At 40.9% G+C, this 12,261-nt stretch overlaps 1 protein-coding gene across 4 annotated transcripts in view; it reads left to right on the top strand.

Annotated features, from left to right (window-relative positions):
• Nucleotides 1-12,261, top strand: part of plppr5b (phospholipid phosphatase related 5b) — a 131,548-nt gene that overhangs the window by 80,978 nt on the left and 38,309 nt on the right. For all 4 annotated transcript variants that reach the window (XM_051940034.1, XM_022211001.2, XM_022211002.2 and 1 more), the window contains one exon: nt 6,791-7,041. In XM_051940034.1, the coding sequence (XP_051795994.1) occupies nt 6,791-7,041 (251 nt within the window). The remainder of the gene's footprint in view (nt 1-6,790; nt 7,042-12,261) is intronic.

Here is a 12,261-nt window from a genome sequence, read left to right as displayed (position 1 = left end):
CTAGAGGTAACAGAGCTACACACCGAGGTTCTGCTAACTAACAAGTTTCTGTTATGTGCAAGACATATCATTTCAAATGCCCTCCATTAGTTTCTGGTTCTCTGTTATTGTTCAAGCATATATTTATAGCATAACACGACATTGCAAAATGAAATGAAACAAAACAAAATGGAATGGGAAATAGGTAGCGGAACCTTCCAAAGTTGCAGATGAATTTGAGGATGTTGTAAATATTGCAGCTGTTTGACATCAGCGGGTTATTTACCAAAAGCAATGTTTGAGCAGTGTTGAGCGTCTTTCAAGTCTGTTTGTCTGGTTGTACCTTGCTACTAGTCAGTCAAAAATGCTGACTCCAGCTTTGAGGAAGTGTTTTTTGTCAGTGAAGATCATAATATGATATAAGCAAAATATTGTGAATTGAGCTTTGTGTTTTTACTTTTGTCTTTCTCTGTTCTATTTTATTCTATTCTATTCTATTCTTCTCCCTGTATGCTCCTCCTACTGTCCTTTGTTTTTACTTTCTTTTTCCCGTTTTTTTTATTTTTGTTGAATTTCAGTTTTTCTGCATCCTTGAGCCACTTTTTGTTTGTATTTTTATTTGCTTTATTCAACATTAACATTCTCATTAAAAATGCTTTTTGATCATTCCCCCTACCTGTCTGCTGTGTGAATGCATTTTGGTTCTTGTCTCTGACAGCAACTGTATGAAACCAGAAAAGCACTCAGAGAGCGCTGTCCTGAGCCAAAGCTGTTCTTTCTCCCATGTGGCAGAAATGCTGCATTTTTTTTTTTTTTTTTGGAAATGCAGCACTTTTTTTTATTTATTGATGATCTGAAGTCACAGCATCATAGAATGTGGCCATTTAATATAGATGTACCCACAAACAAATTGACATTACCCTGAGCACAGGCATGTTCTGCATGTGTACGTTATGTACGGATACCGAATCATGTGACCTAAATATGTAGTGGACGGTGGGAATTGATGGGACTCAGAAACACCCCCACAATTTAATCAATTGTTTCTGTATCATTTCCAATGGATAAGTCCTGATAAGTCCTCAGTGGTGGATTTGTAGTAGGATCACAAAGATGTTATTGTCAGCAGGCAGCTGATGTAGGGTTCACTTGTTGTCATGGTTACAGTGATACCATACCACTATCTCGCAATGGTACAGAAATCTTTAACAAATCCATGCATCGAGACTAAAAGTCGCTTCACTGCCAAAATCTAATCACTTGCTCCTTGTGTCATTTCTGAACTTCCCTGAGAATTTCATTAAAATTTGTGAGTCTGTTGTTGAGTAATGTCAATGTCAGATTTATTTATAAAGCACTTTTAAAGGCATATGGCCAATAGGGCCAGCCCAAATACTGATTTCTGGCCTCCGAATATTCGGGCCCTATTAAAGACGACTATCCGAATATTCGTTCCGCCCCATAACATCCGACGGTCTTCAGCATCTTGTCTTGTGTTTATGCAACGAAGTGAAGCGTGATGTCAGAGTCGGCAGCAACCCGACCATTTGGGTGGTGTTTACAAACACGAACGGAGGAGCCGAGATGAGCCGAAGAACACGGGATGAGCCGAAGTGGGCCGAAGGCGAAGGGAAGAGACGAGCTCCGAATATTTTCGTCTGGGGGGAGGAAGGAGTGATGACATAGACATATGTGCATATTTTTATGTGAATATAGGATGGGATGAGCCGACATGAGCCGATGTGGGCCGAAGGCGGAAGGAAGACAGTAACGCTGCATATTCTTTCCGCCCGGTAACGTCCGACGAGGTGGGGGGGGGGGGGCGAATATTCGGATACCAAAATTAATATCCGGATACTGCCGTAGCGAACGAATATTCGGATATTCCGGATATTCGGGTCCAGCCCTAATGGCCAACCAAAGTGCTTTACAGTAAAATAAATCATCAGCAATACAAGAACAAGAGCAAAACAGTAACACAGTAAAATAAAACAGATAAAGATCCAATAAAGGTGACTGCTCTGCCAAAGGCCAGGGAACAAGTAGGTTTTAAGATGTGTTTTAAAAATGGAGAGGCTATTGGCAGAGTGCACAGAGAGGGACCATGCGTTCCACAGCGTGAGAGCTACAACTACAAAGGCTCCATCCCCTCTGATTTTCATAAGGGATCGAGGAACGTCCAGGACCATCTTGTCACAGACGAACAGACGGACAAACATACAGCGATCGTCACGTAACTCTGCTGCGTCGCTTGATGGAGTAATAACCAAAATAGACTGAGCAAAAGAAATGGCTGCCCTGGAAGCCCTTACCAACCAAAGTGGTCTGATTGGTCTGTTTTTTTTTTCTTTTAGTAATATGAACTGAGCGAATAAGCTGCAGTTGGGTTTTTTTTGTTGTTTTTTTTTGACAGTACTGTTTCATCTAGACCTTGGTTACCACAGTGAGGAAAACTTGCAGGTCTACCTGAATTGGCCTTGTAGCCTTTAAGTGAAGTCCTGTGAGTGTCCTGTTACACCTCTGCCAGCTGCAGTCACAAACACAGTAGCACTGTGGACCGACAGATCACTGTGATACTTTTGCCTCTTATCATCTGTTACAGCTGTAGGTCTTGGCTGCTTGACAGACAATTTAGTCATCAGTCTGTTTATGCAGTGAAAATGCCAGGAGAGGCTTTGGTAGTATTTGCACTAGTCATTTGTTTCCTCTGTGAAAATATCACAATGCTACACAAAGTGAAGCATGTCTCCAATGACTCTGAAAATAACATGCTTGTCAGTAATCATTTTAGTATGTTGTGGATTGCCACACATGTCCAGCACAGTAAAAAATCCAGAATTTATGAAAATGTAAATGTTTTGGACATAGGATCTTTTTATCGCAGAAAAAGTGACAAGAGACTCACGTGCTTTATTCTGCACTGTGAAGCTCAAACATCAACCAGCTGCATTAAGGGAAAAGCATTTTGAGAAGGACTTTAACAAATGTATTAAATTAAGACAAGCAAAAATGGGATAAGAAAAGTTTTATTGTCTTGAATAAGAGCACACAGCTGCTTATTTCATAGATAATCATACATCTAAACAGCAGTCATCAGATAGACACCATGTGCAAGAACACAGCAAAGTAACATTTGTCAATAAATGCATTATAAATACATAAAATAGATCCATGTGTATGAGGACTAACCACAGACAGATATTGTACATGTACACTACCGTTCAAAGGTTTGGGGTCACTTAAAAATGTCCTTAATTTTTTTTAAAAAAAAGCATTTTTTCCAGATGATGATAACATTAAATGAATGATAAATCCAGTGTAGACATTGTTAATGTGGTAAATTACTATTGTAATTGTAAACGGCTGATTTTTAATGGAATATCTCCATAGGGGTACAGAGGAACATTTCCAGCAACCATCACTCCTGTGTTCTAATGCTACATTGTGTTAGCTAATGCTGTTGAAAGACTCATTGATGATTAGAAAACCCTTCTGCTGTTATGTTACCACATGGATAAAAGTGGGAGTTTTCTTGGAAAACATGAAATTGTCTAGGTCAGTGGTTGGCAACTGGCGGCCCGCGGGCCAAAACTGGCCCGTCAGGAATAATATCTGGCCCGCCAGATGATTTTGAAAATTTGATTTGGCACGGAGCCAAGCCAGTCCGCAACACGAAACTCGCGTGGTCAGCTGCTGCCGCTACTGGTCGGTCACGGTTGTACCAGCCAGATTTCACTGAGCAACGGTGTGTGTCGGGAGTCATTTTAATACATCTGTGATCAGAATTGAGACATGTGTCCCAAGCAGCAGCGATCAGCTGTAGAAGCTCCGCTGCTCGCGGTATGTGCGATAGCTCACGTGATTTCGGAACAGCTGTTTCCCCCACCGGTGTTTTGGCGCAAGCTATCAGGCAATTTCGGAACGAGATTTGGATACAGACCACATCAAAGAGTGATCGCCAGGTAATGTGGAGGTTTTCGTTCACTTCTCATCTCTAGTATGTTGTGGGACACTCTTTGAGACTATCCAAGCCGGTCAGTGTGGGAAAAAAAGCATGTTAGGGCGGACTTTGACGCGGGGGGGGAATATTGCCCCATACTTTTTGCTAGCTGAGCTGCTAGCTGAGCTACTAAACTGCCTGCCTGGCTAAATACTGGAGCTATGTCGAAAATGAATTTCTCCATCACTCACATGTATGAAATGACATGAAAACAGACCCCAGGTTGAAAAAAAATGAAGTTCCCCTTTAAGGTGGTTAAATTTGAGAGAAGCAGCTCGTTTTTTCACCAGGGAGTGTGTGCTGTATCATAATGATTTGAGCTTCTATGTGTAACAGCCAGTTGGTCATTCATACTGGATTTAAGATTCAAGAGATTTATTTGTCAGATGCTTCTATAGTATGTGCAGTGAAATGCAAAGTAACTGTTCAAGGCTGTGCAGTAATAATAAGAGATGATAAAGGAACATTGTGTGTGTGTGTGTGTGTGTGTGTGTGTGTGTGTGTGTGTGTGTGTGTTTTGTGCATTACAGTGTGGATGCATGTGTGTGCATACACCTACAGGCTATTTACATGAACATGTGCTGTAGCTGAGTTCACAGTCCTGACAGCATGAAGAAGCTTTCCCCTCTGTGTTCGTCTTAATGTTGTGCAGCCACCAGTGTAGTCACTCAGTCTGTTTGCTGGGACAGTGTGGATGTTCCAAAATCTTGTTTGGCCTGGCCACATCCCTCTATGTTTTGATGGCTTTGAGAATGGGGGCGCTGTGCTCACGGTGTGCTCTGCATCATACCTTGGGCCCCTGCATTTTAGTATTTTCACAGATTTATTACAGGTCTTCTGGAAATATGACAAAAGCAATTCTAATATTTGGTTCAATCTCCTTTTCCATTTTCAACTCAGTTAGCCTTCCACAAGCTTCTGGTTGTATCTTTTGGCTGTATTGGTGCAGTTCAACTATATTTAGTTTATATAGTTGGATTCCTGGCACAGACTTGTTTTTTCAGCACCATCCACACAGCCTCACAAACTTTTGCCATTCTTAGACCTTAATTCTAGCCTATTTAGCCCTTTCGTTACAACTTTGAATTGTCTTGTTGAAACACTTAACTTTCTGGCTAAGAATTGTAGGTTTTCCTGAACAATATGAAATCCTCCTTCTTCAGTGTTCTATTTACTTTGTGCATACAAACCAATTGCACTGGCAGCCAGTCTCAAAACATAATAATACCGCCACCGTGCTAGGCAGTGGATTTGTTTTGTTTCATCTGACTACGGAACGTTCCTCTAGAAGGCCTTTTTTGGTCCATGTGATCAGCAGCAAACATCAGTCAAGCTTTAAGGTGCCGTTCTGGAAAAAGGCCTTCTTTCTTTCATGATAGACTCTCAGCCCATGGTGATATAAAATATGCTTGACTGTGACATTGCTACCTGCATTCCAACAGCTTCTAATTCATTGCAGACCTGCGTTTTAGTCATTTATGGTTGACTCTTGACCGTCCTGACTAATCGTGTCTCAGCAGCAGGTGATAGGGTGTGTTTCCTTCCTGACTGTGGCAGTGACACAACTGTGCCATACACTTTATACTTGCAATTGTGTGCACAGATGATTTTGCAATCTGAAGCATATTTGAAATCGCTCCAACTTGTTCAAGACAATTATTTGCTAAGTCAGGTCCGTATTCAGCTCCTTCGACTGCTATTGTAGTGTTGGTGGCAGAGTTTAATGAAAGCATTAAATGTCCATCCATCCATTCTCTATACACCACTTAATCCTCACTAGCGTCGCGGGGGGTGCTGGAGCCTATCCTGGCTGACTCGGGCGAAGGCAGGGGACACCCTGGACAGGTCACCAGTCTGTCACAGGGCTACATATACAGACACACAATCACACTCACATTCACACCTACGAGCAATTTAGAGTAACCAATTAACCTCAGCATATTTTTGGACTGCGGGAGGAAGCCGGAGTACCCGGAGAAAACCCACACATGCACAGGGAGAACATGCAAACTCCATGCAGAAAGATCCCAGGAAGGCCGGAACGCAAACCAGGAATCTTCTCGCTGCAAGGTGAAAGCCCTGCATTAAATGTGCCCTGTTGAAACTGATTTGGAGAAGTCACTAGATGTAACTCATATTTGAAGTTGTGTGTGTGTGTGTATATATATATATATATATATATATATATACATACATATATATATGTATTTGACCCAGCAGATATTGTAATTTTTCCACATGACCTATAATGAATCTATGACAAAACTTAAACAGACCTGTGGTATGTGTGGCAGTGCTGTTTGGATTGTGTGGGAGCAATGTAAACTGGCACTGGGGGGTGAATCTGGGATGCCAGAGTTCACTGCCTAGCCTCCTGGAGGTGTTGTAAATAGGCAACACACCGTTGAAGGGAGGTTTCCACCTGATGACTCCCAGAGATGTGTTAGGAATCACTGCTCAGCAGTGTGTATAGTGACAGGTCATCATCCTAAGTTCTTCTTTCTTGTTTGGAGCACAAGTGTGTTATGTTCAAATTAACTAGCTTATTTTTTTTCTGCTCTCAGACCTTCAACTTTCTTTTGGCTGTGTGCTGATTGTCCAGTAACTGTTGTTGTTGTGTTGTTGTTTCAGAGCATTTGTTGACATAATTGTCGAAGCGCTGACAAAAAGTGGGATGTTCTCAAACTGTCACACCACCTTACCCCTGTGCTGAGTTCTTGCAGTGTCTGAGGCAGTGTAATGTTAATGCTAATCATAACTCCACTCGTCCCATGTGTGCTTCTTTCTGATCGTCTTCTTGTTTCTCCCCAGGAGTCTACACCTTTGGCCTCTTCACTGTTGACATCTTCGTCAACGCAGGGCAGGTAGTGACAGGAAACCTGGCACCCTACTTCCTGACGGTCTGTAAGCCGAACTACACTGCACTAGGCTGCCAACAGGCCCTGCGCTACATCAGCCATCAGGAGGCCTGCACAGGAAACCAGGACGACATTCTGCGGGCTCGGAAGACCTTTCCTTCCAAGGAAGCGGCACTCAGTGTCTATGCAGCACTCTACCTGGCTGTGAGTTACTTTACTCAAGTTGCTGCTCCAACTGTTTTGTAACTAAAATACTGTTACTGATGATTTCTAAAATTTAGACAAGATAAGATGAAATTTTATTAATCCCAAAGGAAATTCTTGTACTTGGTATTGCTGAGAAAAATCACAAATCTGCTGCTACACTGCCCTCTATGGACTGTTGACCAAAGGGTGATTGATCAGTTAGATGATCAACACAATATTATACACACTACCCGTCAGAAGTTTAGACACACATTCTCATTCAATGGTTTTTATTTATTTAAGTTATTTTCTACATTATAGATTAATACTGAATACATCAAAACTATGAAAGAGCACATGAAATTATGTGGTAAACAAAAAAGTGTTAAACATATCAGAATATGTTTCATATTTTAGATTCTTAAAATAGCCCCCCTTTGCTTTGATAACAGCTTTGCACACTGTTGGCATGTCTCTGGATGAGCTCCTTGAGGTCGTCTCCTGGAATAGTTTTAAATGAACAGGTACAGTGCCGTGAAAAAGTATTTACCCCCTTCCTGATTTCTGTGTTTTTTGCATATTTATCACTCGCAAAGGTTTCAGATCATCAAATCAATTTTAATATCACACAGAGACAACCCAAGGAAATACGAAATGCAGTTTCTAAATGATGATTCAATTTATTAAGACACAAAAAAAATCCAAACCTATCTGACCCTATGTGAAAAAGTAATTGCCCCCCCTTGTTAAATCACAAAGTAACTGTGACTAACCACAGTTTTGGGAAAGCTGAATTCAATTCCACAGACCCCACCCAAACCTGATTGCCACCACTTTTGTTGAATCAAGAAATCATTTAAATAGAATCTGTTAGACAAAGTGAAATATGCTAAAAAAATCTCAAGAAGAAACGCATCATGCCACGATCCAAAGAAATTCAAGAAGAAATGAGAAACAAAGTGATTGAAATCTATCAATCTGGAAAAAGTTACTAAGCCATTTCCAAGGCTGAGGGGCTCCAGCGAACCACTGTCAGCGCCATTATCCACAAATGGAGAAAACTGGGAACAGTGGAAAACCTTCCCAGGAGTGGTCGACCAACTAAGATTACTCCAAGAGTGCGACGATGGCTCATCCAGGAGGTCACAAAAGAACTTAGAAAAACATCCAAAGAACTGCAGGCCTCACTGGCCTCAGTTAAGGTCAGTGTTCATGACTCCACTATAAGGAAGACACTGGCCAAAAATGGCATCCATGGGAGAGTTCCCAGGTGAAAACCACTGCTGTCACAAAAGAACACAAAGGCTTGTCTCACATTTGCCGAAAAGCTTCTTGATGATCCTCAAGACTTTTGGAGAAACATTCTGTGGACTGATGAGTCAAAAATTGAACTTTTTGGAAGGTGTGCAGCCCGTTACATCTGGCGTAAAAATGGCACAGCGTTTGATAAAAAGAACATGATTCCAACAGTAAAGCATGGTGGTGGCAGTGTGATGGTCTGGGGCTGCTGTGATGCCTCAGGATCAGGACAACTTGCTGTGATTGACGGAAAAATGAATTCTGCTGTTTACCAGAAGATCCTGAAGGAGAACGTCCTGCCATCAGTTTGTGCCCTCAAACTCAAGCGCTCTGAGATCATGCACCAGGATAACGATCCAAAACACACCAGCAAGTCCACCTCTGAATAGCTAAAAAAAAAATAAAAAATTAAGGTTTTGTAGTGGTCAAGTCAAAGTCCGGATTTAAATCCAATTGAGATGTTGTGGTGTGACCTTAAACGGGCAGTTCATGCTAGAAAACCCTCCAATATGGCAGAGTTGAAACAATTCTGCAAAGAAGAGTGGGCCAAAACTCCTCCACAGTGCTGTGAAAGACTCGTCACCAATTATCACAAACACTTGATTTCAGTTATTGCTGCCAAAGGTGGCACAACTCGCTATTAGGTTCAGGGGGCAATTATTTTTTCACATAGGGTCAGATAGGTTTGGATTTTTTTGTGTCTTAATAAATTGAATCATCATTTAGAAACTGCATTTCATATTTCCTTGGGTTGTCTCTGTGTGATATTAAAATTGGTTTGATGATCTGAAACCTTCGCGAGTGATAAATATGCAAAAAACACAGAAATCAGGAAGGGGGCAAATACTTTTTTCACAGCACTGTATGGCTTGTCAAGAGTCAATTTGAGGGATTACTTGCCGTATGGTTTTTCACTTTTTGGTTTTCTACATAATTCCATATGTGTTCTTTCATAGGTTGATGTCCTCAGTATTTATCTATAATGTAGAAAATAATTAAAGTAGATAAAAACCATTGAATGAGAAAGTGGGTTCAAACCTTTGACTGGTACTGTAAATAACATTGTGTTTAACAGCTCATCTAACTTATCAGTCACTGTTTGGTCAACAGTCCACAGAGGGAAGTGTAGCAGCAGATCCGTGATTCATTGAGGATTCATGCTTTTAACACAACACACAAATCAAACATTTCCCAAAAAGCTCAGTTTCTTGCTGATGGTCTGATTTTTTGGAATGTCTGTGTCAGAGCCAGCATCTGCCTGAGTGCCCATGAGCGATGAATGCAAAGCTTTGGATAATCAGTGACTCCCTCACCCAACGGAGATGGTATACTGCCTCTGTTATCTAGGTCATTTAGCAAAGGCCACTGTGCAGATCCACGTTTGGAACATACATGCACTTTGCACACACAGACACATTGCAAAAGTCCCTATACGCACAAACACAAAACCACACACCACCCCACAATCCTGTGGCTCTGACGAGATGATGATTGCCCGTCTTCAAATTCTCATTGTCTTGGTCATTACAGCCATGCCAGAACCAAACACATTCATCCGGCAAGAGTCTGGGGTTTTATCAAAATGAGGCTGTAATTACCCCATTCAAATGCTAATGTCACAGAAATGTTGAGAATCACAACCTAATCTGTTGGCCTGAATTTACACTATAAGGTTCTGTCATTTTAGCTCAATCCATAAGCAGATACAAATGATCTGTGCTGTGTAGCAAAGCACAGAACAACAGTTTATTGTTGGGCACATTCCAAAGCAACACACAGAGAATCCAAAGACCCTTTCTCAAAGCTGTAAATCTGGTAGGGGACCATTTTAGAAGAGAATTAACTGAGAACTTGTGGATATCGGATGTTTACTACAATACGATAGGGTTTTCGGCCCTCTTGAAGCCAACAGGATGTCTCAGAGTATAACCACACCTGTGGAGAAGACGGATGAGGAGATCTTATTCTTCACTGTGATCTCCTGACCTTATTTCCTTCCAAACACCCCTACCTTTCTATTGAAGAATCAACTAATCAGTTTCAAAACGTGAAATTAAGGAATTCTAACATGACTGAAGTAATATCCTCAAAATTTGGACTCAGTAATCCAGGTCATTAGGACCAGTATTAAAGAAGCACACCTTACATCCAATTCAATTTACCCTCTAATCGGAGCAAAACGGGATACAGTACTATAACTTTAACAGTCCTCCCTCTACTTCAGCATAGCAGCTAATCCAAGCAAAACATATAGACATGGATCAGAAGACATACATTTATTAATGAAAATAAAAGTCAGCGTGTGTTAGCTCAACTTAAATTAGCATAATGACTGGAAACAAGGAGAAATTCAAAGATTTTGTCAGCTGAAGATTTCTGTTTGACACCAATTCTTCTTCAGACGTTGCCGTTTTTAAAGAAGCAGTGTTCAATCCACTAAAAAGCTAGGTGTGGTGAATGTAAATAGGCTACTAATGGTGGCAGCACATAGAAATGCGTAATATCCGTGCTTATTGTATTGAGACAATGTCACTTGTGTCTATTGACTGTGTTTGTCTTTAGGAGTTCTCTCCAGCTGTTACAGCCTCTGCCTGTGTTTTAGCCCTCAACTCTGACTATTGTTGCTGTGCTATTTTTACTGCTCCAGTGTGGGTGGTATTGTTTTGTGGCATCTTTTTGCATTTTCTGTTTTAAGTTTGAGTTGTTGCAGATAATGTTGTTCTAATTTGTCTCTCTGGGCATGCTCGGTTTCACTTGTCCAGGCTTTTGACTTTTAATGGACATAATGCCTCAAATTGGAATACTGTAAATGTTGCTTTCAGGGTTTTATTGAGAAACTACACTATCTATGTATGTCTATATGTGTGTCTATTAACGCTGTCTTATTGATGAATAGTAAAGTTAGTTAGTTTCATATATTTACACTGATGCTAAATGATTGGTAGGAATGATCTCTCATAGCATTTCTTCCTCATCAGGGGTTATGCTTCCCCTTACTGAGAATTCTAGCTCATGATACTCAGAGATCTAGGGTAAAGCAGGTAATATAATATGTTTTGAAGGCTAATATACTCTTGTTACTGATGAAGCTGGCATGCTGAGTAGCTGTTTACCATCTTGCGATTTTAAAGAAAGTGATCTGAATTTGCATAGTAGGCTCATCCTTTGCCCTTCTTCATTCTCTTTAACTAGGTTAATGAAATCATTCCTAGTAAGTTTTGTGTAATCTTGCAGGCATACAAATAGACAAACTTGCACATTTGCAGAAGAAGTAATTTAAATATTAGGAATTGTGCAGGGAATTTGAGTGTTGCTATCTCAGTATACTCTAGTATTCAGTGATAGGTGTTGGCATCTTGCAGAGGGCAAAAGCAAGGAATCGAGCACTTTATGGGAATATTGGGCCTCATTCATGAAGCGTTCTTAAGAACAAATCTGTTCTTAGAGTCTTTTTAAGAAGATTTTTGGCATTCACGAACGTGTTCTTAACTGACCTGTTCTTAAAAGTAAGAACAAATTCTAAGAACACTCAGGAGGACTCTTACACACAAAAAATCTGCTCTTTTAGAATTTTGTTACAGTCAAAACTGATCCAAAAATTTGAATTTCTTTCTTAAAATGATTCAAATATTACCACAAATTATTTAATTTAAAACTAGATTTATTCAAGTGAATTTTAGTGATCAATGGTTTTATAGTTCAGTGCCAGTTAAACTCAAAATCAGATTTTAGATCTGAAGCTGAACTTGGTCACATTAACGTGTTTGGAGGTCTGTGGGAGGTACAAGCGCAATGACCATTACGACGTGCACGCGCGATGACCGCCGCCACGTGCACGCGCAATAACTATTGCAACGTGCGCGCGTAATATCCACCACGCTGACCGCCGCCACGTGCACACGCCCCGGTGTGCACGCGCGCGCTGACCGGGGAGACAAG

This window comes from Acanthochromis polyacanthus, chromosome 20 (assembly GCF_021347895.1).
Source record: "Acanthochromis polyacanthus isolate Apoly-LR-REF ecotype Palm Island chromosome 20, KAUST_Apoly_ChrSc, whole genome shotgun sequence".
Lineage (NCBI taxonomy): Eukaryota > Metazoa > Chordata > Actinopteri > Pomacentridae > Acanthochromis > Acanthochromis polyacanthus.
Note: the sequence above shows the minus strand (reverse complement) of the source record. Positions and strands in the feature narration are given on the sequence as shown.